Genomic DNA, 27553 nt, shown 5'->3' on the forward strand with positions numbered 1-27553 from the left:
GCACCAGAAACAGCAGAACCCCTGTGTTTTGTCAGCTATGTCCTGCCGTTAAGGACGGTTCCCACAAAACCTAGAAAGGGATGAAACAGTAAGAACTCCAACACAAAGAGGGTAGCTGGGCGCCTTCTACCAGCCAGCAGTTAAACCAGCATGTGGTTTCTCCCTCGCTACAAAGATCGCTTCCCCTCACCCCCACCCCCGGGTGAGTGCACACTGCCCCACAGCGTGGCCGGTAGGGTTCTGACTTTTTCTGCTCAGGTCACACGTGCCATTCAAAGATCACAGCCTCCGGAGTAGTCAAAATACAAAGGGACTCAACACTAAAGTTGAACTGAACATACTTTATTCTTTTCCTAGATGTAATGTGAAAAATATTTTTAAAAACACTGAACTGGGAATCAAACGATCACCTCTCTTGATCCCAAGGCTGAGTGATCTTGCACAGGCCCCTCGGTTTTCAGTACGAAGATCAACTATCATTGTAGAATAGTATAAAAATAATTCCAATTTTATGGATTTTCTGATGCCAACATGGTAAATGAGACTTTTCTATACTTCCTCGGGCTAAGCATTTGGCTCTCTAATAAAAGCATAATCAAGATATTTTTACATTATAAATAAAATATGCTTTGACATTCACTAGGGTGGTCCAAGTGAATTAAGAATTCACTAAGAATTAAAATTAGGATTTTATCTCTCTTATTAGTGAAATCCTGCTCTCTCCTCAGCTGGGGGCAGAACAGTAGCATGGGAATAAAGGGTTTCTATTAAACTATTTCTGACTGAATAAAAAATAGAAGCCATTTTACTCTTTAATTATTTAACATTTTAATTTGTTCAATTTTCAAAACTGAATTAAGAAACACTTATTGCTAAAACCACGAATCTGCCAAAGTCTACCACTGCTAGTAAAGAATACAATTTACTTCCAAAATATCCATTTGTGCCGAAAGAAAACAGAGTTTGGCTTTATATTTAAGTCTATGGCAATGTATTCTACCAGTCCTTATTCCAGTCATTTTCAGAATTGAGACAAAAGTAGAAGACTCATAATTCCGTACCAACTATTTCAAACCGGATGTAAAGCATGTTGCATTCAAACTCAGAGAGGGGCTTTGTGAAGTACCAGGCACAACTCTGGGAGTTGGGTAGATAATTTCTTCCACGGTGACGTAGGTCCCCAACAAGAAACCAGCGACCCCAGTGAAGGCTATGGAAATGTTTTTCAGGACCATCCACACACTGCAGTGGTCCCTGGAGAGCGTGAGGATCTGCACCAGCGGCGGCAGGATCAGGGCCAGTGTGCTGCTGCTCACAGCGCCCACGAAGGAAATCACAAGGTCCAAGCGAGGAATCAGAATGGCCCCAGCACCTGGAAAGCGAAAAGACACATTTTTATTTAAGTATTTGATACTTACGTCAACGCTAAATACAGACATTTTCAACACTTAAAGTTAACTGGTGCAAGTAGGCATTACTCAACCGCTGCTGTGGGAGAATCTGTCCTATGTTGTCGTGAGCTGGAAATGAAGGCAAAGAAATGAAACAGTGACGTTTCTGGGGTTTTGATTTGTCAATAGAGTTTATTTTATAAAAATCTTTTATTTTTTAAAATTTTTAATATAGTGTATTGATTATGCTATTACAGTTCTCTCATTTTCCTCCCTTCACTCCCCTCCACTCTGCACACCCTCTTCCACCCACATTCCTCCCTTTAGTTCACATCCATGTGTCATACCTGTAAGTTCTTTAGCTTCTACATTTCCCCTACTATTCTTGCCCTCCCCCTGTCTATTTTCTACTTACCATCTATGCTATTTATTCTCTGTACCTTCTCCCTCTCTCTCCTCCTCCCACTCCCCTGCTGATAACCCTCCGTGCGTTCTCTATTTCTGTTCCTGTTCCGGTTCTGTTCCTGTTCCAGTTGTTTGCTTAGTTTGTTTCTCTCTTAGTTTTAGGTGTGGTTGTTAATAACCATGAGTTTGCTGCCATTTTACTGTACATGCTTTTTATCAGATAAGTCCCTTTAACATTTCATATAACAATGGCTTGGTGTTGATCAACTCCTTTAACTTGACCTTATCTAAGAAGCACTTTATCTGTCCTTCCATTCTAAATGAAAGCTTTGCTGCATGAGCAATCTTGGATGTAGGTCTTTGGACCTCATGACTTGGAATACTTCTTTCCAGCCCCTTCTTGCCTGGAAGGTCTCTTTTGAGAAATCAGCTGACAGTCTGATGGGTACTCCTTTGTAGGTGACTGTCCCCTTAACTCTTGCTGCTTCTAGGATTCTCTCCTTCATTTTAATCTTGGCTAATGTAATTATGATGTGCCTTGGTGTGTTCCTCCTTGGATCCAACTTCTTTGGGACTCTCCTGAGCTTCCTGGACTTCCTAAAAGTCTATTTCCTTTACCAGACTGGGGAAGTTCTCCTTTATTATTTGTTCAAATAACTTTTCCACTTGTTGCTTTCCTCTTCTCCTTCTGGTACCCCTATAATTCAGATGCTGGAATGTTTAAAGATGTCCTGGAGGTTCCTAAGCCTCTCCTCATTTTTTTAAAATTCTTGTTTCTTCATTCTTTTCTGATTGGATATTTTTCTTCCTTCTGGTCCACACCATTGATCTGAGTCCCAGTTTCCTTCCCTCACTATTGATTCCCTATACATTTTCCTTTATTTCACTTAGTATAGCCTTCATTTTTTCATCTAATTTGCAACCAAATTCAACCAATTCTGTGAGCATCCTGATTACCAGTGTTTTGAACTATGCATCTGATAGGTTGGCTATCTCTTCATTGCTTACTTGTATTTTTTCTGGAGCTTTGATCTGTTCTTTTGTTTGGACCACGTTTTTTGTCTTGATGCGCCTGTTATGTAGTGAGGGGCGGAGCCGTAGGTGTTCAACAGGGCGGGGCAACCCAGTCCCTGGCTTGTGACACTGTATGTGGAGGAAGGGTCTGAGAGGGAACAATGGAGCTTGCTCCGCTCTCTGCCAGATTTTAGTCATTACCCCCACTTCCCCCAAGCAAACCGGGCCCTTCTGTTGCTGAGTCCCAGCTGGGTGGGTTTGTATAAGTCCAGGGACGCTGTGCGTCTCTCCAACAAACTCTCCTGTGAGGCTGGGAGTCTCTCCCGGCACCTCAACCCCCACAGGTGTTTTCGATTGGTGTTTTGAGGCTTGATTTCCCCACGCTGGGACCCTGGATTGCGTGTGTCTGTCTCACTCTCCAGTTTCGCCTGGTTTACCTGCACGTGAACATGGGACCATGTGGGCCGCCAGCTGCCTTGTGCATTGTGCCCCTCCACAATCCACCACCTTGCTGAGCCTGCCTGCTGCCCTCATGTGCCCGGGGCCTGCCAGCCGCCACTTTGCCCCAAGTCCCCTCCACCCCACTGCCTGACTCCGCCCCTTCTTCTGGTCTGGATGAATGTTTCTTCTTTAACTCCTCGGTTGTTGGACTTCCATACAGTTGAATTTTCTGTCAGTACTGGTTGTTGTTGCTTTTTCTAAATTTTTGTTGTCCTTATTTTGGTTGTGCAAAGCACAGTGTGTCTACCTACGCCTCCATCTTGGGTATAAATCCAAAATCTCTTAATTTTTTTCTGTGAGACTCTCGGTGAAGAAGTTTGGATAGTTTATTTCGGTCGCTCTGCCATTCAGACATAGTAGACAAGAAGCGATACAAATAAATCATGAGAGAAATGAGAGAGAGAAGGGGGAGCTAGTCCTTACGCCAGAATTTTAATTAACCTAACAGAAGGGACAACAGAAATATAAAGTCATTATTAAGAAAGCACCACAGTAATAATTGCTGCAGGGAAATCTTCCAATCTTCCTCACTAAAGGAAGATAAAAATTACTGGGCAAAAACTGTATGAGAACAGGATGTTTCCAAACTCTCAAAGCCTCCCCCTAAAGACACTTAATTTTAAAGGGGAAAGGGGCTTCTTTACAATGGAGAAATCTCTCAAACGCCTTCAACCAAGGAATCAAAATTAACGTCACCACTCATAAGACATGATGATATCTGTCATGTGAAGCATTAAGAAATTCAAGGTGTCCCCTGTGGAATTCTTGTTAAATATGCTTTACTTCAACCTAATCAAAAGAAAGCATCATATAAATCTAAATTGATGGAAATTCCACAAAACTACCAATACTTCAAAAGTGTCAAGGTGAAGAAAGACAAAGAAGAAAACCGTCCAGACTAGAGGAAACTAAGTAGATATGACAACAAAATCAAGTGGGGTGTTGCGTTGGTTCCTGGATCAGAAATGGGTATTAGTGAGAAAATTGGCAAACTAAAAAATAAAGTCTATAGATTAGTTAGTGTTGTGTCAACATTAATTTCCTGGCTTTAATAATTGTAGGAGGTAGGTCCAAGATGGCAATGAAAGAGGCCATGTAGCTCGGCCCCTCTGATGAACAGCTTCTATAAAACAGAGAGAGAGAGAGAGAGAGAGAGACCAAGCACACAGAGAAGATTAAGGATCTGTGGGAGTCCACCAGAAATCTGGGGGAAACCATCAGGAATGGAGAAGCTGGTGACACCATTGTTTACATGCCCCACCCCCCACATTTGAATGGCCCAACAGGAGCCCTACCAGGTGCTTTGCCAGCCCAGTGGGGCCGAAGTAGCCCACCCCCAGCTGTCATGCCTAGCACTAGCTCCAGCAGGAAACAAGAGTGAGCCGCTGTAGGGGTGCACAGGGCCCCCCATGTCTGGAGCTATAATCAGGAAGCCCAACAGGATGCTGGGGCTCCCTCTCACCAGGCCACTGATGCATGTACCCCCTGGGATGCCCCAGAAAAAAAACCCAGAAACACTAGGAGCCCTAGCTCATGGGTGCTGGGCAGCTCTGCCAACCTTGTGTGGGAACTGGGTGCTGCTGTGGTCATGCCCACAGGGCAGTCTAGCTCTGGCCAGGCTCTCACAGCAGTGAGAACAACAGGGTGCACAGCAGAAAGTCTCCCGCCACCTCCAATAAGGGGGAGAGGGCCACTGCACTTCAGGCTTACACCAGGCTCCCAGCTCAAGACCAGCAGCAGCGCAGCAAGACAACAGGGCCGCCGCAGGCCCCACACCAGGCTGCCCCACCTGGATCACAAGCAGGATGAGCAGGGCTCCACGGCCCAACCTACAGGGCTGCCCCACCTGGCACAGCAGGAAAGCCCACACACCCCAGGCTGTACCAACTTCTGGCCAAGCAACATTTCTGTTAGTGATCTGAACATCAGAGCAGTGGAAAGCACCGAACGGAAACAGAAAAATAAAACTGGGAATTCCTGGGGTCTCTGGCACAACATCTAGGACTCCAACACCTGCATTAAAGGTCTTCCAGAAAGAGGAGAGAAAGAGAGGCAGCAAGCATATTTGAAGAAATAGTGGCTGAAAACTTGTCTAATCTGGGGAAGGAAAGGGCCAGGAAGAACAGAGTGTTCCAAAGAAGATGAACCCAAAGAAATCCACACCACGTCATATTGTAATTAAAATGGCAAAACTTAAGGAGACAGAGGCAATCCTTCAGGCAGCAAGAAGGCAAGAAGAAGTCACATAAAGGGAAACCAACCCCACAAGGCTATATGGGCTGATTTCTCAGCAGCAATGTTACAGGCCAGAAGAGAGAGACAGGACGTGGTTAAAGGGCTGATGAGAAGGAAACTACAGTCGAGAGCAGTACACCCGCAAGGCTGTCGTTCAGAACCCAAGGCGGGAAAAAGAGCTTCCCCAACGAGCAGAGTAGAAAGGAGTTCACCACGACTAAACTTACTCTACAAGAACGAGGAAGGGGTCTTCTTTACACAGAAAGGACTACGTAACCTGAAAGAGGAAAATACGGGGAAGAACAAAAGTCACTGGTGAAGGCAGATATATAATAAACACAGTGAAACCATCACTTAAAGAGCTAAAAGGTTAAAAGACAAAACTAGCAAAATGAACTAAAAGAAATAGGGAACACACAAAACGAAAAGAAATAAAACATGACATTAATAACAAAGTCTGGAGGGGGAGTAAAAATGTACTGCTTTTAGGATGCATTTGAACTTACATGTGATCTTAAAGTAGACTGCGACAGATACAGCTGAATATATGGTAACCCACACCAAAAACCTACAAAAAATAAAGAGAAAGAAATGCAAACAAAACACTAAAGAAAACCAGCATTAACAAAAGGAAAGAGATCGAGAGAAGTAGAAAAGAACAAAAACAACCAAATGGCAATAAGCAAATACCTATCACTAACTACTTTAAATGTAAATGGCCTCAATGTCCCATCAAAAGGCACGGCGGCACCGCGGCACCGCGGCACGGCAGCACGGCAGAGTGGGTTAAAAAAAGGCCCACCTGTCTGCTGCCTGTGATGGATTCACTTCACACCAAAAGGCACACTCAGTGTGAAGGAATGAAAAAGGTACTCCATGCAAACAGAAATGAAAGAAAGCTGGGGGAGCAATACTCTATTAGAAAAAATAGACTCTGAAACAAAGAATCTAAAAAGAGAGAACGAAGGATACTACATAATGGCAAAGGGGTCTAAGAAGAGAATATAGTAATTGTAAATATTTACATACACAACTTAGGAGCACTCAAATACTAATGACCATAAAGCCAAAAATTAACAGTAATAAAATAATGGCTGGGTACTTTAATACACCACCTACCTTAATGGATAGATTGTCCAGACACAAAATTAGAAGGGAACAGTGGTTTTAACTGTCACATTAGACTACGTGACTTAACAGACATTTTTTGAACACTTCATCCCCAAACTGCAAAATACACATTTTTCTCCAATGCATATAAAACATTTTCCAGGACAGACCACATACTAGGCCACAACACAAGCCTCAATAAATCTGAGAAGACTGAAATCACATCAAGCATCTTTTCTGACCAAAACAGTATAACACTAGAAATCAAATACGGAAAGAAAAACTGGATAAAATACAAATACATGGAGATTAAATAACATGTCAATGAATAATTAATAGGTCAAAGAGAAAATCAAACAGGAAATCAAAAACTACTTGGAGACAAAATGAAAACACAACTTTCTAAAATTTATGGAATATAGCAAAAGCAATTTTAAAAGGGACTTTCACAGCTATACAGGCCTACCTCAAGAAACAGGAAAATTCCCAAATAAATAGTCTACCTTCACAGCTAAAGGAACTAAAAAAACAAAACTCAAAGTAAATAAAAGGAATAACATAAGTCAGAGCAGAAATAAATAAAACACAGACCAAAAAATATAGAAAAGACCAATGAAATGTGGAGCTAGTTCTTTGAAAGGGTAAATAAATGGACAAATCTCTAGCCAGACTTATCAAGAAAAAAAGAGAGAAAGCCCAAATAAAATCAGCAATGAAAGAGAATGCCAACAGACAACTCAGAGATACAAAGGATTATTAAAGAATACTATGGACAATTATATGTGAACAAATTGTACAGTCTAGAAGAAATGGAAAAATTTCTAGAAACACACAAACTTCCAAGACTACACCAGGAAGAGCAGAAAACAGGAGCAGACCAATTATTAGCAATAAAAGTGAAGTCCTAATTTTAAAAAAAAACCTCCCAGCAAACAAAAGCCCAGGACTGGACCGCCTCATAGGTGAATTCTACCAAGCACTTAAAGAATAATTAATACCTATCCTTCCCAAACTACTCAAAAAATTAAAGAGGAAGAACTGCTTCCAAACTCATTCTATGAGGCAGCTTTACCATGACACCAAAATCAGACAAAGACACTACAAAGAGGAGCTCAGAGACGGTATGCAACTTCCCTGAAGACACCAGCAAGTAAGGGTGGGCCTGAGTGTGAGCCATCGGGTCAGTGTGACTCCAAAACCCACACCTGTCCACTCTACCAAACTCAAGCTCCCTTTCATAAGTCTCCATTACTAATGCTTGTGGAGACATTTTCTAATGTGAAATCTTAGTAACACATTATACACAAGATGCGTCCAGAAAGTATCCAGTCATATATGAAAAATAGACATTCATTGAAGAAGATACAAGAAACACTGTACACAGGACAATGATGCCTCGGTCCCCTTCAGAGTGGGCACCTTGAAACCTCCCACAGCTCTCCCAGCATCTCTTCCACTGTTCAAAACGCTCTGCAGAATCCTTTGTTGGAATCACCATCAGGTTTCTTTCCATCGTATTTTTCTGAATCTCATTGACAGTCTGACATCTCTTCCCTCTAAAGGTGATTTTACTTTTGGTAAAAGCCAGAAATTGCAGGGTGGCAAATGTGGGCTGCAGCAGGGCTGAGTCACCTGGGTGATTTGATGTTTCAACAAAAAACTCTGTAGGACACGTGACACACGAGCTGGTGCACCGTCGTGATGAAGATGCCAATCACAAGTTGCCCGTAGCTGTGTGGCCATTTTCATTGTACTGCTCTCTCAACCAACAAAGAACACTGAGGTGGTTCTTATTAATTGTTTGGGCTGGAAGGCATGCTCACGATGGACAAAACCTTCCCAGTCAAAAAAACAAAGTTAACATGGTCTTGATCTTGCTGCGCTTTTGCTGTACTTTACGCCAACCTTCTTCAGGCATGAAGAACCAGGTGACTGCCATTGGGACAACTGGGCCTTGTTTCCAGACCACAGCCGTAGGCCCAGGATTCATCTCCAGTTGTGACCTCCTTGAGGAAATCTGGTTCACTGGTAGCAGTTTGAACAATGTAATTAGCAACTACAGTACAATGTTCCTTCTGCTCTGGTAGCAGAAGCCATAGAATGAATTTTGCCACAACATGTTTCATGCCAAGATCCTGTGTCAGAATCTCAGACACCATAGATTTTGGAATCCCAGATCAGCTAATTCTCATACTGTCAGTCGCTGATCTTTGTTGACTGCAACCCATTCTCAGGTGTTTTGCCTGTTGCAGGGCCACCAGAATGTGGATCACTTTTAACAGGTTCTCAGCCATCTTTGAAGCATTTGTGCCACACTTTTATTTGCTCTGCACTCATTGCATCTTCCCCAAAAGCCTTCTGAATCATCTCAATAGTATCCGTAGAGGAATGCTCAAGTTAACACAAAATTTGATGCAGATTTGTTGCTCTATTCACTCAGTCAACTTTAATGTGACCACCACACAGTCTACATGCTCACTCAACAGCATCTACTGCCCCCACTGACTAGTACAGTGAAGTCATCATTGTTCACACATGCAGCCCAGTCCACCCTCCTTGGCTGCCAGGTTACATCAATGTCGTGCAAACCATTCTGATTATATTAACAATGGCAGTATTTTTTCTGGACAGACCTTCATATACTCCAAATAATATGTAAAATAAGCCACTGAAATTATTTTTTAAAAAAAATTACCAAAGGTAGTCATGGAGAGTTAAACTGAAATATACAAAAATTAGCAGAAAAAAAAAATCCAAGGAAAACCAGAACCAAAGTAAAATGTGTATCAACCATATAAGGGGTCCCTAAGGCATCTGATTTAAATGTACTTATACAGGGTCTAGCACAAATAATGCCCCCTTTTTATTCCAAAACGATAAGCATGTAATTCTGTAACATAACAATATCACACTCCAGCACACCATATGACACTTTAGGTAAAAATGTTCAAGTTAAAACTATAAATTATCACACCCATATCATTACCCTACCAACCCACTCAAGCAGGGATTACTTCTGCCAGACTCTATTTTTACCACCATTGATTTCATTTCAAAATAATATTTCGATTAGGTTCTCTTAAGTGTGATAGTTTTCGGTTGCATTTTTCTTACATAGTAGGAGAATAATAAAATTTTAAATCAACATATATCCTGGCTAGGTGAATAAAATTGTTCAAAAATATTTTAATATACACTTGAAGTTGCTTCAGTATACAAAATTCAATAATAAAAAATTCTTATGATATAAATACACAGTGATACTTACAAGTAATAATAACCAAGATGGACCTTATCAGAAATTCACAGATTTGCTTCCATTTAGCCTGAACTTTGGATGTGATCACAGGGATGATGATCTCGGCTGGGACATAGAACTGAATGGAATATGTCACAAAGATGCCAAAGGAATACAGAATTTTCACTGATTGATATAACCTGTGTAAAAATTTCAAAATTTAGCCATTCTTCTTTTTCCAGCTTTATTGAGATACAAGTTAAAAATAAAACTATAATCCATTTAAAGTTACGATGTAATCATTTACGATGCACGACACCATGCAGTATCTGTCTTTTTCCGCCTGGCTCATTTTACTCAGCATTACGCCTTTACATTGTTATCGTAATATGAATCTAGCTTTCTTCCTTTTTAATTTTATTGTTATTTATGAGGGACAAGAAATCCAACACAAGCCATGACCAGTATATTACTAATTAAATGCTTATTTACATAAAAAAGCCAGCTGATTTCTAAATCTCTAGACAATAGAGGGACAATTCATTTTGATAAGCTCAGAAAGCCGAGGCATGCAACGATCTGTGAAACGATGTTGGAAAGACGTTTTTTGAGGCCCAGCCAACATTCTGAAGGTTAGGCTTCAACCTAAAAGAGCTAATGTATTTTTCGACTTTCTTTTTAAAACCTGAGCATACTGTATACCTTTCATATCTCACTCACTTATAAAGAAAAACTCCACATGGAACTCTGAGTTATATAGTTCTCCTTGCTTAGAAGCTGGTAGGTTTAGCACTGGTTGCAGAAATGTCGTCATTCCTACATCCACAAAGTGGGCATCTAAATGGTTTCAACTTGCAAACTTCCCTAGAATGTACAGAAGTTGAACCTGTTTTAAAGTTGCATTAATAAGGGAAACAAACCTCGGTCAGGTAGTTGTTTTGTCCAAGTAAACTTATCTTTTTTTGATGCCCAGTGCTTCAAAAGAGTACAGCAATTTTCGGTTTTAGAAATATCTTTAGATTTCTATACTGTAGAGAACCTCGGGTCAAAACTCAGTATGCATGTCTTAACAAAGACTTTGGACACATTATAAACATACCCTATATACTGCTTCATTTAGCAGAATACGGTTCTAATATCAAAGAGAATACAAAGACACCACATTATTTAATTTATTTATAATGCATCCAGTGCTCTGAAAGGAGCAGGGTACATACAGTATGAAAGCTGCCCAGTAAAACAGTTGGGGACATAAGTGACTGGTCATGTCATTTCATCAGGAGCCCAGCAACGGTAACATGGACACTTTTGTTAAAGTGTCCATATTAAAAGAATCTGTTTTACTTTCCTACTTTATTCACTTCTAAAACGTCCTAAAATTTTTAATCATTTTTCAAAATCTCACAAGGATCTGTAAAATCAGAGGTGGTTTCCTCTGAAGATTATAAAAAATATTCTAGACTACACAAGTAAAAAAATTAATATGTTTAAACTATAAAAACAAGAATTGACCTTTATCATCAAATACTAGCAAACTTATATATATAAAACATGCAAACCAGGATCAAGAAACTTGTATCTACCTACCACACATCCTGAGGAAGATTCAAAGTTATGCTGCCTTTGATTTCATCCTGAAAACACATGTACCCTAAGGTAGCTAATGTCACATACAAAGTTGTAACAATTCCCATGCCAATATTCAGTGCTTGGGGAAAGCGTTTTGATTCCTTCATTTGATTTTCAAGTGGAAGGACCTAAGAAGAGAATGCAAAGAATACAAACAATTTAAAACGATCTAGTATCTTGTCTTATATATGCACAAATTAGTCTTTCTACAGTTTATAAGCAAATCTTTTTTCTTTTTAAACACATAATTGTTGAGTATTTTTCTATGTGTTATACACATATTTTTTTACACTACAAATTTTTTAATTCTTTAAAAAATTAAAATCAGTTCTTAGCAAGCAAATCTGTTTTTAAGTAAATTTGAACAGATTCCCCGTTGTTAACATTTAACATAACCAAAGTACATTTGTTACGATTAATAACCAACACTGGTACATTATGATTAAATTAAGCTCCAAACTCCGTCTGGATTCCACCAATTTTTCCACTAATGTCCTTTTTCCCATCAGGAATTCCACAGTGCATTTTGGCATCTCCTTTGTCTCCTCTGGTCTGTGAGGAGACCAGAGACCTCCTTCTTTCCTTATTCTTCACCACCTCACAGTTCTGAGGTCTTGGCTAGGTATTAGCATAATGTCCCTTTATTTAGGTTTATCTGATGTTTTTCTCATGACTACACTGAGATTATAGGCTTTAGAAAAGGATCCCACAGAAGCAAAGGGTCCTTCTCATCACGCCTGTAATCAGTGCGATTTATCATGGGTGACATTAATTTCGATTACCTGGGTGAGGCAGTGATGGCCAGATTCCTCTGCTTTTAAAGTTCTTTTCTTCCCCTCATCCTACTCAGTTCTTAGGAGGTCAGCTCACACTCTGGGAACATGGGGGGATTAAACTACCCCTCTTGGAGGGGAGATTTACACAAATTATTTAGAAATCCCCCTTACTGGATTAAATTATGTACCTCCTTAATCATTTATTCACGTTAGTATGGGTTTATTTTTTTTTTTACTCATACTTTGAGTACAAGTCCAAAACCCTGCTATTTATTTTGTTACTCAGATTTTTCCAGCTTTGGTCATTCTATCAGTTGGTTCCCAAGTCCCTTTGACCTGACTCCATTCTTTTGTTTTTTGAGCACTTCCATATACTTTCTGGCACTACAAGATGCTCCAGACTCATCTTGAATTTCTTTGCTTCAGCAAAGAACCAGCCATTTCTCCAGAGAACTTCGGTTCTTCTGCTGGCAATAGTATTTAGAAATGAAGGTCTGGGTGCTACCAATAAGGTTCGTGTGCTTGTTGCTACCGGGGTGTCGCTGCCTTTAGGGCCTCTCAGCAGACAGCGCTAGAAAACAAATGTATGTATAGTACCCATGTGTACACAGCTCTGTAACTGTTTCTGTATCTATCCACCTGTATCTATTGTCTATTAACGAATAGAGACAAATAAACTATTAGAGACGAATAAACTATTTTCACTATGTAAAAAAGTAAAGGAAAAGAAAAAAAGACTAACTGAAAAGTTAGGCAAATCTTCAGAGATTCTGGCTATATGATTTGACCATACTGTAAAACACACTGGTAATAACTCTAGTTTTTATTTCTGCTTTTCAGGTGAGTAAGTCAGAACCATGTGTAAATATTAACTGGTTAATAAAAAGAGAGAACAGAGAACAAGTTGGATGCTCTGGGGATAATCTAGACCTGAAATAAGGGGCCATGGTCAAGAATGGTGCCAATGAAGCCACGAAGGGGGGAGGGGAGGAAAGGAACACTTACACAGGCTCCCACTGTGTCCAGCAGCGTTGCTGGTAATTCACCTATAATCTCCTTTATGGCACAGATTTGGGGGAACAGGAAAGAAGAATCAACATGCCTTAGTTACTGACTGGAATGAGAAAACCAGTGACAGAGTGCAAAGAATCATTCCAATGTTTCAACCTTAAGCAAATGAAAAACTGAAAGAAGTAGAGAAGTGAGGAAGTAAAGCTGGTTTTGCATAAGAAAGTATGTGTCAGACTTTGGAGCTGTTGAATTGGAGATATCAGAGAAACAACACTAAACCAGAATGTCCAGCCATTCACTAAAGCTTAGTAGGTAAAGACAGAAATGAACATCTGAATGAAATGTGACTGAAACCGGGATAAACAGAGCTGTAAGAACTTGTGAGAACCCTCTAACAGAGAATTCAGAGTAAAAGGGTATAAAATTGTTTTTTAGATATATTTTGTTGTGGTTCATATAAGTAGATGTTTATAAGTGGTTTTCCTCTCATAACAAATGGTCAGACTATGAAACAAGCTATGGAGAAGACAGCAATGTCTTACTTTCCAAAAATCTACACATTCCAGGCTTTAAAATAACTGGAAGCATCTTGAATGAAAATATAGTTAAACCTTGGTTCCCGACCATCTTGGTTCTTGAACAATTCAGTTCTCAACCAAGTTGTCACGAGAAAAATCTCTGTTGTCTTACAAAAACTTCAGGTCTCGATTCTCTACCCAACATCCCCTTCATGCTGACACCTGTATGATCAGTCACTCGTCTCTCAGGAGATTCGGTTTCCAAACAAATTGCTTCTCCAACAGTTTTCCAGAACAAATTAAGTTTAAGAACCAACGTTCCACAGAATTTTAACACCTTAAAATTCTCAGGATGCTGTATCTCTTGGTATTAGCTTTACAATAACACTAATTTTCAAAACAAATGATATGCACAAATCTAAAGGGAGAATATACATTCGACTCTTCTTATAAAATAGTAACATCATAACACTTTTAATTCACTTCAAGTCATCTAGTCTGTACAATCTGATGTTTGGGAATTGTCTGGATATTACCCAGGCCTGGCAGAGTAGATGGAATATAGATGAAACACTGGCTGTGAGTTCATGGTTTTGGAAGCTACATGATACTTACATAAAAGTTCATCAAAATGTTTTCTAAATTTTGTGTTTTGAAATCTTCCACAATAAAATGTTAAAAATCAGCCCTGCCTGGTATAGCTCAGTGGACTGAACTCAGGCTTGCGAACCAAAGGATCTCGGTTCGATTCCCAGTCAGGGCACATGCCTGGGTTGCAGGCCAGTTCCTGGCAGGGGACGCATGAGAGGCAACTATACTTTGATATTTCTCTCCCTCTCTCCTTCCCTTCCCCTCTAAAGATAAATAAATAAAATCTGTAAAAAAAAGACAAAATGTTAAAAATGATTTAATCTAATGTTCTTTTGTTGTACATTAAGATAAAGAGAATTACAGAGTTTAAGTGATTTGTCTAAACTAACCCAGTTAGTGGAAGAACGAAGCTGCACGTCAAGTCTCTCATACCAAAATGCAAACCATATTCTAGAAATAAAGTCAATAGAAACAAAAAAGAAAAACATACATTTTTAATGTAGCTTAACTACATAAATCTTTGTTTTGACTTAAGATTTTAAAAAATAATAAAAGCTAAATCCTTACCACTCCTATGCCTTCAAAAGCAAACACAGCACTACCAAAAAAAAGTGGGTACTTTTTCCAACCAGCTACTACTGGAAGGTTGTGGAGATCTGGCATATTCTGGAGAAAGAAAGAAAAAAATAAGGCAAGTTACATCTGTACTTATTTTACAGAATTTTAAATGAAAAAGCAGAATCATACACTTCCGAGTTTCACAATGGCAAGTACGTATTATAAAAAGAAATAATTCTTTCAACAAACACTTTAAGCATCCTATGTTAAATGTAGCCAAGCTGTTAGGATTTCATGGCCAAAAGCAATTGGTTTCCTCATGCCCACACATTCCATCTGAGCTAAATGGTCCTCATTACCTGTTTCCACCTTCGAGTCCCAGGCTGTTCACACTGGGTATGGCTCCTGCCACAACAGGAGACACATAAGCATAATCAAGGGCTGAGATGACAGCCATTTATTCAGTTATTAACCACTGCAGATGGTGTTCAACAAAATTCATTCTCCATGCTATATTTTCATTGCTTTCAGTCCCTGTGATACCTGGTTCCTGACTTTGACTTTCTACCTCACGACTCTGTGCTGCTCCCTAGTACAGGTCTCCCCATTTTCAGTGTTTCAGTTTTTGGCCTGACAGTTGGCCTTGAACCTCATCACTTGTGCATGTGCCCTGAGCTCTGGCTCCGATTACTCACAGCCCTGTTCCAACTCTTGCTGTCTGGAAACTCACAGGAACTGCACATCCTGTACTAGATCTCTGGCTCCACGATGGCCACTTCTTCCAGCTACTGCAAGTCTGGTCCCTACTCTCCTCGCCCTCCTGTGTTCTCTGCCCTCTCTGATTGAAAGTGGAATTCAAGGCCAGGAGAAGAGGATGAACTAAGAACCTAATGTGAAAGCACACAGATAATTTGGGAAAGAGAGAGATCTAGAACATCAGAAGCTTAGGTAGAAGTGTGTGACTAATGATGACACATGACTAAAAACATAAGCTCGGGTCAGAATAAAAAGGGTATTAGAGTGTGTTTGGATCATGGGATAACACTAAACTGTTATTCGAGGCTCACACCATTTCTTCCATTTAAGGAACCTCTTCTTTTGCTCCACTAATTCTTACTTCTGCACCCAATGGACTGTGAACTCCAGAAGGCCTTGAGATATTCCTGTCTGTCCCTGTCCACTCTTACATGCTGTAAGAAAGAATCTAGAAGTTCTGGAATTCAGAGATGGGGGAAGAAATGAAATACACGTACATCCTAAGAGTCTGTAAAGAACAGTTATTGGAGATTTCAGAACAACTACTTCGGCAGCAATACATAAGACGCACTGGGTCAGGGAAGATGAGAACAGGGAGTCCCAACCTGTTTTGAGCGGCTGGCCCCTCTGCAAGACGAAGGCTTTACGGCTGCGCGGTAGAAAGCATGTATACACACTGAGAAACACTACATCTTGCACCTTAGTTTAAGGGGTTTTCCGCTCCCCTGAATCCCATCCACGGATTCTCTTAAGGAAAGTAAGTTGAGAACGGCCAGGCTATAAACACTGAAATCAACTGAGGTTATTACACACTTCAGGTACAGAGGTTAGGATCTAGTGCAGTGCCAGTGGACCACAGCGGTGGCACCAAATAAAGGTCCAAAAGTGAAAGGACACTACAAAATTACACCTACACTCCCATCTTCCGTGACTGGTTCAAATCATAACAGAATACAGAAAACACTAACAGGTTCTGTTTCACGTTAGGCAGTGTGTACCACGGCATGGCCCTAAATCCCACAACAGTGCTGACGGGCACGGTACTGCTGTCTTCTGAAGCACTGCCATACAACCCACAAACATGTTCGCCGAGATTCACCATCTGACTCCAGAGCTTGCACTTTAAACCTCTACGCCACTCGCATTCCCAATAAGCATCGCCCTCCCAAAGGAAAGTGAAGTGTACTAGTTATCTGCTCTGTGCCACCTATGGAGTAGGGGGTCTTCCCATGTCATTACTTTTACCTCCCAAGGAAACAGAAAATTTACTTATTAAGAAACATATGACAGTAAAAACTTGTTATACTTACCCTAACGACGTATTGATAAATTATCACAAGGCTGACAGCCATGGAAATGTTAGCAAGGAATGAAAGCACAAACAGATTCTTCAGCTCACGAATGAAGACCAAGAGAATTATAAATGGAAGAAAGCAAAGCATATATATCCGTAGGTCAATACTTCTTCTCTCACATGGGTTTGATGAACTGCTACTATTTGAAACAAACACTTTGCTCTCCAGGAAGCCTTCATGAACCTACATAGGATTTTCAAGAGAATCAGAAAGGGGGAGGGGGAAAACGTCCATCAACTTATACGCATACAAATGCTGTATAAAGAAACTTATGATCTGTGTACTCAATGATAAAGTCCTTTACAATATTTGCATTTTTCAAGATACTCTAGCTTCATTCATATATGTATATACACACACCTATATATATACACACACATATACATATAATCTCAAATTTAAGGATAATTACAATAGGATCACTTTCTTCACAAATTATCTTCCTTTACCACACTGTGAACAGATAGTTCACTAGAAAATCACAAGGGTGGTTTTACCCACTTATTTTGAAGCGTTGTGACTAACATGATGCTTCACGATCCCTGCAAAGCCTCAACCTGTTTCTGAAATAATGAAAGGAGGAAGCATACTTGTCCAGAACAGCCACTGGTACACACTTCGTTATTTTTTCACAGTAGAAAGCTATAAGTACCTCTTAGAAATGTACAGTTGGCAAAATAAAATGTAGAAACCATAGCTTTAAAATTGTTGTATAAATCATTTATACATTATCATCATATCAGTAAGTATTTATTAAGAATCCATTAAATTCATGCATGGTCATATGTTACACAGTAGATAAAATTTTGCTAGAGCAAAAGAACTTCTATAAAATAAATCAACTTTACCTTAAAATTTATTCAGATAAATTTTGCTAGAGCAAAAAACTTCTATAAATCAACTTTTCTTTAAAATTTATTCAGCTACTTCTATAAACCAATACTGTTTTCAAAATAGATACAATGATTTATAGGATCCATATATGAAAAACTGTCTCAGATTCAACTAACGACATACCTAACTTACTAAAACTGAAATGCAACGATGGAGACCTTTTAAAAATGATCTTAAAAACTCACAGCAGAGGCAGATCACACCATAATTTAAACACCAGTGGAAACTCATTTACCCCCAGTACTGTACTCTCCTTTGAACATAATGACACCATCAAGTCTCTGGACACATAAATTCTTAAGAACCAGACCCTGTTATTACCAGAGTAATAACAACAAGTATCTTTTGAGTATTTCCTGTGTGTCTGTACGCCATCTCATTTAAATCTCAAATGGGTGGCAGTAATTTCAATTCATAATTGAGAAAGCTGAGGTTTAAGGAGTGTAAAGAAAACTTACATAATATCAAGCCAGTAAGTGATGGTTCTAGAATTCAGACCTAGGCTTGAGACTCCAAAATCTAACATGCAACCACTACAAGTTCCCCTGACCCAAAAACTGCCACCCTGAGCCGGGGCGGGGTGGGGGGCTGCTGCTCAAGCAACCACCTGACCTCCACTCCAACATCCCTCAATACAGTCAGTATGAACAGGCCAGCAGATCAGAAGTTTAGAATGAATTCTCATATGGTCAACAATTCAAGTGCTTCCTTAAATTACACTCAAAATCCATGATTTGCAACATTTGGTGCAACTGAAAAGGCACACGTCATCTTCAACTGCAGGGAATATATCTACTAGTTTCAAGTTATACAAACAATTCATTACTAATACTGGACTAACAAACTCTGGTTGCACCATGCACCAGTTAAGAAACTCATAACTCACATTTATCTTGTAACTAGCCATCAAAACTTTATATAATTTTCTATAGTTAGAAGCTGTATTGGTAATTCACGTTACTTGGCTCTTGAGAAGATATTTTATTTGTTGACTCAGTTTTCTCAGTCACCTAATTATTTGGAGCCAAATACTTCTGCATCAAAGAAGTAACTACCGTAATTGGATTAGACACTGATCCATATTAAGCTCTAACCAGGAGAGCTGGCTAGCAAGAGAAAAGCAATTAGAGTTATAAAAAGAGCTATTTGGATCATTAGGTGCTTGGGAATCTGAAAAATTAAGTCTATCACAAATATCTCATAATAATTTAGTATTCTTTGGCAGAACAACGGTTATAAAAATTTCCAGGACTAAACAATAAAGTAAAAATGCAGATACATACCCAGAGCAAGATTCAGGTAAACATTTGAGTCCTTGGTGCCCTCTAGAGACAGAGATTGGCTATCTAATAGGACTTCCTATGATCTCACATGTTTACCAAAATGCAAAACACTGAAATAAATATTATAAAATAAAATTACTAAATTCAGTTTTTTCCACTTAGAGCTCAAAGTTACTAAACACCACTACTTATTAACTATTCAAGTATTCACTAATTTAATGGTTAAAATTCCAAAGACAGATTACGTGTTTCGGCAAAGCTACAATCAGAGTCAAAGCCATATTGCCCTACATTTGTATGCTGTTTCACAAACTTTTTGTGAGCTGAGCCTCACAATAAGTTTATGAGGAACAAGGGGAGATTCTGTTACTATTCCCACTTTACAAACAAGGAAACTGAGGCTTGAGCAGAGATAAGGGTCTTGTCCAATGTGTGAGCTAAAACTGAGAGAGCCGGGACTTGAATTCAGATCTTCTGACCCTAAAGTCCACACCAAGTCTTTGGTATTGCTACATTTCTTTCCTAATGTAATATCCCTTCCCCACTCTCAGGCCCATACATACTACTTTACCTGTCTGAAATTTTCTCAAGCATCTGAGAGTAAGAACAGAGAGGAGTCATAACCACCATGGGCTAAGTCACCCTGCCGATTGTCCGCCGTGGCTTAATGAGACCTAGAACAGCCATACAGCCACTACAGAGCAGGGGGCTCACACATCTGTTCAACCACAAAACCCTTAATCCTTTAATTTGATAAAATACCACACCTTCAATTTTGTGTAATTAAGACAGTAGTAATCTTACAGTTTTTACCTATATTAGCTGCAGTAATTGGTAAGGTTCAATCAGCCCGTGTGTCTATTACTGGAGACTGCTATTGAACACAGGAGAATGCCTCTGTAGAGTAAAAATCTCTGATGATGCAGCTTCAGTGACCATCCGTCTGCTCTGCTGAGGTGACAGGTTCATCACTCCTTCCAACTTTTCTTAAGTCAGTGAATGTCTCTTTCCCTGTTGCTCTTTATGCCTCAAAAGGACTTTCATCTTTCCATCTATAACAGGCATTCTCTTTACCTCCAAGTCACTTTTTCTACCTGGTATTCTAGTATATGTACAAATGAGTTCAATTCTTCTGCTTATCTTTGGAAGCAACTGATAATAATTTACAAGAGAAAGTCACCAATCCTGAGCTCACAGACATTTATTTTGTGTACTCCATATACTCTTTATGCCACACACACGTACACACACGACTGAAAGCAGACGATGTTCTGTACGATGATGGCCAAGAAACATACTGGGCGGCAGCTATCAGAGACCCGGACTTCAGCCCGATCCCCAGGACTCAGGTCACACTGCTCTGCACTGTGAGACTCAGTTTCCTCATTCATAAGATGAGCATAGTCCTGACATTACAGAGTAGTTGTAAAGATTAAGTGATATATATCGCAGCTTATAAATATAAGATGATAAGGCATTACTAGCCTTATTTATTATTCATAAATTCAAACCAAGTTTGTTGGTTGCTCTCTCAGGAGATGATAAGGAGACAACAGTCCACCACCATGTTGCACAGCCCTGGCAAGGCATCATTTGCACTGCATGTGACAGCTGGTAAGACAGTAAGTCTTGCCAGTTCTCACTCTCACCCGAGTTAGTAGTCCTAGGAAAGTGCAACTTGTGGAATTAGATAATTGCAAAATTAAAAGGACATCATCTATAATGAGTAATGCTATTGAAAGCATCCACTCCCTTATTCATAAAAGGGGATTTGACTCAGTGAGCCTTCCAACATTGGAAATCTAAGCTAGTGGCCTTAAAGCACACTATGGCCCACAGACCAAACCTGGCCTATTTCTGCAAATACAGTCTTACTGGAATACAGCCATATCTATTTGTTTATGTATTGCTGTCTATCACTGAGTTGAGACAGGGACCATATGGCCTACAACAGTGAAAATACTTATTATCTGGCCTTCTACAGAAAAAGTTTGCCAATTCTTATCTAAACATAAAATGAAGCATACTTTATACTTAGAAAAGGGAGTCAAATATAGGACTTATATGTATACATATTGGTTCTTTAGAAAACATTCACATCATAATTTTACATTAAAATACCAAGTACTCTATATTATTACTATGTATAACACCTACCATTGCACCATGCACATGTGGATAATTAACCAGTGTTATTAATTAAAATAACTAAAGAACAAGGTGTAATATAGGAATAATTAAGGCAAACTACCAGTGAAAGCACATAAAGAAATGTGCTTTGGCCTTGTTTTGATAGGGGAGCTTTTTTATTTCAGTGCTTTGCATATTTGTTCAAATTGACAGTCTCTGCTAAGACCGCGACCACTTTCTCTCAAGGCAAACGATTCAATATGGGGAGCATTAGAGAACACTGTACATTTCTGGATGCAGCATCTTTTTAGACTACAGCAATAATCACTGGATTTTAGTCATGGCCACTTTCGTACTTCACTTTTTAGGCTGCTGGCTAAAGGTTTACATAGTCTTTATAAAACATCAATGCAAAAAATATGCTCCCAAACATCTGTATCTAAATTCTGAGTAGCTAAGAATCAGGAAATTATGTCCTGTTCTGATCTGAAAGAAGAAGCATTATTGATACAATGACAAGAAAAATAAGATCACCAATAATAACATAAATCCAACTTGCAAAAAGGAAAATCTACAAAGGAACATGATTAAGGAAAGAAACACAACTGTATATTTATTTTTAAACCATGGCTTACTCAGAGGAAGTACAATGCTATGACTATGGCATTGGAAGAAAATGACTTTGGTAACAGGAGAAAAATACTTACTTGTTTCACATTTTCAGCTAAGAAGACAATATAAACACTACAGAAGCCCAGTTGTGTTATCACCAGAAAAAAGTCAACCACACTCCTGAAAAGAGATGCCCTCAAATGAGTATTAATAAGAGCTGCTGAAATGTCAGTCCATATTTTCTCTTTTTAACTACTTTAAAACATTTTATAGTAGTGTACATTCTTTTCCCTTCCCTAAAATAAGAAACAGACTTAGATTATTTATTTTCTACAAAAATCATACACTTATGATCAGTATGTCACTACAGTTATTATTGAGCAAAAGAATGTTCCATTAAGTTAAAAAGCCAAAATTTTCCCATCGCTTATTTCTGAAATTCAACAGTTTATGAGTATCTGCTTATGAAATGACTTCATAAGAACATTTCTTCTTTTAGACTAAGTGCATCTCTCCTACTTCTCAAGATTTTTTTCAGATCAACCCAGTGTATTTCCCAGCTCTCCCAGCTTCATGTCACTTGCAAATACGATGAGCATACTCTCTACGACCAAATCACTAATAAGAACTAATATGGACTGTGGGGCAATAGGGGCACAGTCCTAAATGATACCATCGGAGTCCTCTTTAGCGCCGTTCTTTTCTAATGACATACTGCAGATAGCTCCAGATACATAAAATAGTGTGTGGGAATGGGGAAGGGATGTCAACAGTCATATTAGCATTATTTGGACATGGCAGTTAATCAGGTTACAAATTTGCCTGCATGTCAACAGACAGCCCACACTCCTCAATTTTGTTCTGGGAACAATGCACCTATTCATTCACTATAGCCTCTTGTTTGATCCTCAGTGTCAAGAGGTCAAATAATCTGGTCCACAAATCTACAAACCTTCCTTCTGCCATTTGAAACTAGAAAAGCCCCTGCCTGTATCTTCATTCCTGCCGTATCCCTACAGTTCTCCATGGTTCCTCGGGGATCTGATTTGTAAGCAACCCTGGTACCCTGAAATGAATTCAAGTTTCTTCTTTCTGATGAATTAGATTTAAGTATTCCCTTAACATCTCTTTATGCACCCTGGACTTTGGTACCCCAGCGATAATCATTCCACCCCCTTCTGTGTAAAAGCCATTTTTCTTGATAGAAAAAACAGACAAGGCTGCCTCTAGACTGGAGCGGAAGGAAGATGAAGACACAGTGCTGCGGGCACAGCCCTAGGGCATGAGACTCTGTTTTCTTCTTTTCCGACTTGGCATACCAAGAACTGAGAAGTTCATAAACAAATCTAAACTCCTGGAAATCCTAGACAGGCCATATTTAACCATAAACTACTCTATTAACACTGATCTTCTTCTCCTTTTAATTTTCACTGCACATATCATTTGTACCACAGTCAGCATTTTGTTGATTGCCTGGGCTTATTTTTCCAGGTCTGTATTCATCTGACCTTGATTAGCCTTGCCCGCCAGTGACAGTCACATTTAAACAATGAGAGCATGCTCAAATACATGCTCCAGATGTCTTATAAGCATGTAGCTAAATAGCATAATTTTATTGAAATAGTATTTTAACTTTTTTCTTGTTCTTCTACTTTACTTAAAAAATCACTGAACAAGCTTATACCACAGGTCAGCCCAGTGCTTTATAAATAAATACCATTGTATCTAAACTACTGTAGTAAGCCTGTAAAGCAAGTATTATTATGAACTCATCTGATGTTGAGATAACTAAAACAAAATGATAATTTGACCCAAGTCACAAAACTGAAAAATGGTGGAGTTGAGATCTGAACCCAACTCTGTCTAACTACAGAGATTACATTTATTCCCCAAACTTCATCATACTTCTATTTAGTATCTTATCAGATTATGTTACTTAAAATTAAAGTCATTTCAATAGCCAAATATTAATAATACAGCAAGGCCTTACCGTCCCCACGCTGCTTGCCTCTGAAGACAACTCCAAGGACTTACTTCCATAGCAAAACTCACAGTGTCGCTATAACCTAATGTTGACTTTTTAAACCTGTAATGTAATAACATACATGTACATGAAAAAAAATTAAGCTGGTTCAGAAATCCTCCCCTTGAAAAGAATTTTCTCATATAAACGAGAAATAATGAGCACAGAGCTATGCTCTGACAGAGGAGTTTTTGAGATTTCAAGAACTGTCTCATGAAATTCAAATACTTTATATCTATCTGTCCTATTCCCAATATATTAGTTTTATCTACTTCAAAACCTTATATATTTGTAGAATTCACATGACATAATATTTGTACTTTACCAATTTAAACATTTCAATTACCTAAAAACATCAACTACATTGTTCATGCCTCAGTTATTTCATTATTAGAATAACATTATTTAATACATCTATACAAGGCTTTACAATATATTTTCGCATATATATCTTATTTAACCCTCAAAATAGCCCCAAAAGGCACGTATTAGTTCTCCTGTCCTCTCTCCCACTTTTTTAAAGTATACATTGTTACTTACAGATCATAATTGACTTGCCCAAAGCTTAAGAACATTTAAAACAATAATAAAGAGTTAAAATTTGAGTATTAGTTTACTAGATTAGACTATAATTATTTTTTAAAAGTCAGCCCACTGTCCCATAGAAGCATTTTATGACACAAAGATAAAGAAAAAAATTACTTTATAGACTAACTACAAATCCACAGATCACCAAAGAACACCTAAGTCATTATACCCCAAACTGAATTACTAGCAAATTAAGAGCCTTACACTCTAACTTAAAGCAGTACTGCTTCCTTCATTTCCCCATATATTTTCCTGATTTTTTTCACTTACACTAAATAAACCATTATATTCCACCAATAAGACTACATTTTAAAAGAAGTAAACATATCTAACCAGATTTCACTAATAAGGCTGTATTTTAAAAGAAGTAAATAGGCCCATGTAGTTCTGTGGATACCCCAATACACCAAGGTTATGGGTTTGATCCCTGGTCAGGGCACATAAAAGAATCAACCAATGAATGGACATATAAGAACAACAACAAATTGATATATCTTTTTCCCTCCCTCTCTCTCTTTAAAATCAATTTAAAAAAATAGATTTTGACTAGATTTTAATCATATGAAATACTACCTTTTCCCAAATTACCTTAAAATTGTCTATATAACAAATTACAGGAAATACAACTGGTAGTTGCAAAGCAGAGTAAAAATATAAGACTATCCGATGCTTTCAATAACTACACAGCTTCAAAATAAATAAACTTAACGAATCCACATTTACCTCTGACATAGAAAGTGACTGCAACGTACCAAAATGTGCATACAGTGAACAGAAATAATTCCTATAAACACAAGGCTGATTGGTCCAAGCTGTAGGGGAAAAAATATAAGGTTTAAATATTTAAGTTTCACAAAAATTAAGTTGCCTTATAAGCAATGAAACAATAAACTACTCATTTGCAGTAAATAAATATTTGTTGGACAAAATGGTTCAATAGTTATTTGCATAAGGGATAGCTAATCAACTGGATACAGAAAGAATTTCAGTGATACTTAACCACATATGATTCTATCTTATCATCAACCTGGCTATCTAAACCTATGAACACACAGTACGCATCTGCAACAAAGAGGGGTGAGATGGCAAGTCTGTCACTGCCAGTGCCCCACCACAATAATCACAGGCAACTATGAATCGCTGTCTAAATGACTAGAAAAGCACTGTATCAATCTGAGACTATGGGCAATCCACTTCTATAGACTGCCTGGTGAACACTTACTATGTGTGGGAAACTGAGCCTAGCAAAAAATTATCTGAAAAAGTCGTACATAACAAATTTTAAGTATTTATTACTATAATTAAAGTTTTTCCTGGATTATTGAGACATAGACAAAACACTGCCAAAGCATATTTTATCATTGGAATATTTAAGTTTGTCTAAATTAGGATGGACAAAGTCAAATGCAGAGAAAGATAATAATTAAAACTGTTTTTAGAAAACTCATCATTTAAAAAAGATTAAGTATAATCTAATTACTTCATAAGTGAATTCTCCTTTATCTAGAGTCTCTATAATTACAGTAACTAGTCCTAATAATACTTTAAATATTTGTTTTGAAAAGATATTTTTCCTTTCCTTTACTATTGTTCTTTAAACCTGAAAACTATGTATTTTATTCTGAATCTAAACAACCATAAAATTTCACTAATACAAATGATCGGCTCTATAAATGTATTTGCTGATATGAGCACACTGCTTAAATCCCTGAAAGTCCAAGAATAATAAGACATAAACATACCTGAAAAAAATCTAATACTATTTTATGATCTTTCTGTCAAATAATATACATTAATTAAGTAGGGGAAAATAATTAATTATCATTTTTGTTGGGTACTATTATCATAATTCACGTAACTTTATCAGTACAATGGCTAAATGATTACTAATTGTCATCTGATCATGTGCTAGTGGACGAGGCCGAGTGACAGTCTGCTGTGGTTTCTGCTGCACATTAAGGCGGATAACTGTCTTGACTAGAGAGTCTTACCACTATGCCTGCGTTCTTTATTGCCAATGGGAGTCCTAACAGGCCAGTTCCAATATTTCCTTTAAGAAGATGCATAAGAGTTTGTAAAAATCTGAAAAGTAAAAGTTGTAAGATTTAAACATTTTAGAACAAAAGCTGTTAAAGTCATACCATCATGATTCTAGCACTGGGAAGTAATTGAAAATTAATCTCAGCAAGGAATCACTTCCACTCAACCAGACATTAAATGGGCCAGAAGTTATGATTTGGTTCAAGTTCCATTTCTGCCACTTAAAACCAAAACACAGAGGGTTATTATGTAGATTATATGAGATATTTAAGTAAAATTATTTTGTACATATTAGAGTCATAAAGAAAAAATAATGTGCTCCTAAGATTCTTTGCTGCAGTACTATTCAGGGCGGTGTTGAAGATCACAGCTGGGCTGGCAGGACGTCGATTCACTGACACTGTCTATGTAATCACAGTATCAAATGTGTTGCCTGGATCTGTCACCAGCATAAGAGGAAGTTAATTAAACAAACAACATACAAGTTTTGAAACAATGTGTGCCATCAGGTAAGAAAAATGCTAATTAACTTTTAGACTTTATGAACACCCTAAGGGACTTCACCTAATAAAAGTTTCCAAGAGGCATTTGAAGGAGGTCTCTTGACCACAAAAAAAAATAAATTAACTAGGAAGAATAGCACAAGTTTCAACTTACGAAATAAAAGTGTTTGTTTAAAATTTTTTAGTTTATAGTATTATTTTCTTATCAATTATGATGTTACTTTGCTTAATCATTAAATTACCAATGGAATAGGAACGTAAATCTATTAATGATGATAAAAAATGAAAAAGGTTTAAAAAAAGTTCCATTGCATAAAGAGTTTGCTACCTATTTCCCACCATCTAATTCCCAACCTTTTCAGAAGCAACATCTCTTAAAATTTCTATTCCTC

The 27553-nt window shown here is 38.3% G+C and overlaps 1 protein-coding gene across 3 annotated transcripts in view; it reads right to left on the reverse strand.

The window, feature by feature from the left end:
* Positions 1–321: 321 nt before the first annotated feature.
* SLC36A4 (solute carrier family 36 member 4) overlaps positions 322–27553 on the reverse strand; it is a 44038-nt gene continuing 16806 nt past the window's right edge. For 2 of the 3 annotated variants that reach the window (XM_037030684.1, XM_037030685.1), the window contains exons 3-11: positions 26610–26700; positions 25342–25430; positions 23998–24093; positions 22103–22187; positions 17044–17271; positions 14987–15085; positions 11482–11651; positions 9925–10094; positions 322–1372 (exon numbers count right to left, since the gene is read on the reverse strand). In XM_037030684.1, the coding sequence (XP_036886579.1) occupies positions 1065–1372; positions 9925–10094; positions 11482–11651; positions 14987–15085; positions 17044–17271; positions 22103–22187; positions 23998–24093; positions 25342–25430; positions 26610–26700 (1336 nt within the window). In that variant the 3' untranslated portion in view covers positions 322–1064. Of the gene's footprint in view, positions 1373–9924; positions 10095–11481; positions 11652–14986; positions 15086–17043; positions 17272–22102; positions 22188–23997; positions 24094–25341; positions 25431–26609; positions 26701–27553 lie in introns of those variants that run through there. The other variant, XM_037030686.1, reaches the window with a different exon arrangement.

This window comes from Sturnira hondurensis, unplaced genomic scaffold (assembly GCF_014824575.4).
Source record: "Sturnira hondurensis isolate 20B ecotype Veracruz unplaced genomic scaffold, ASM1482457v3 Scaffold0020879, whole genome shotgun sequence".
Classification (NCBI taxonomy): domain Eukaryota; kingdom Metazoa; phylum Chordata; class Mammalia; order Chiroptera; family Phyllostomidae; genus Sturnira; species Sturnira hondurensis.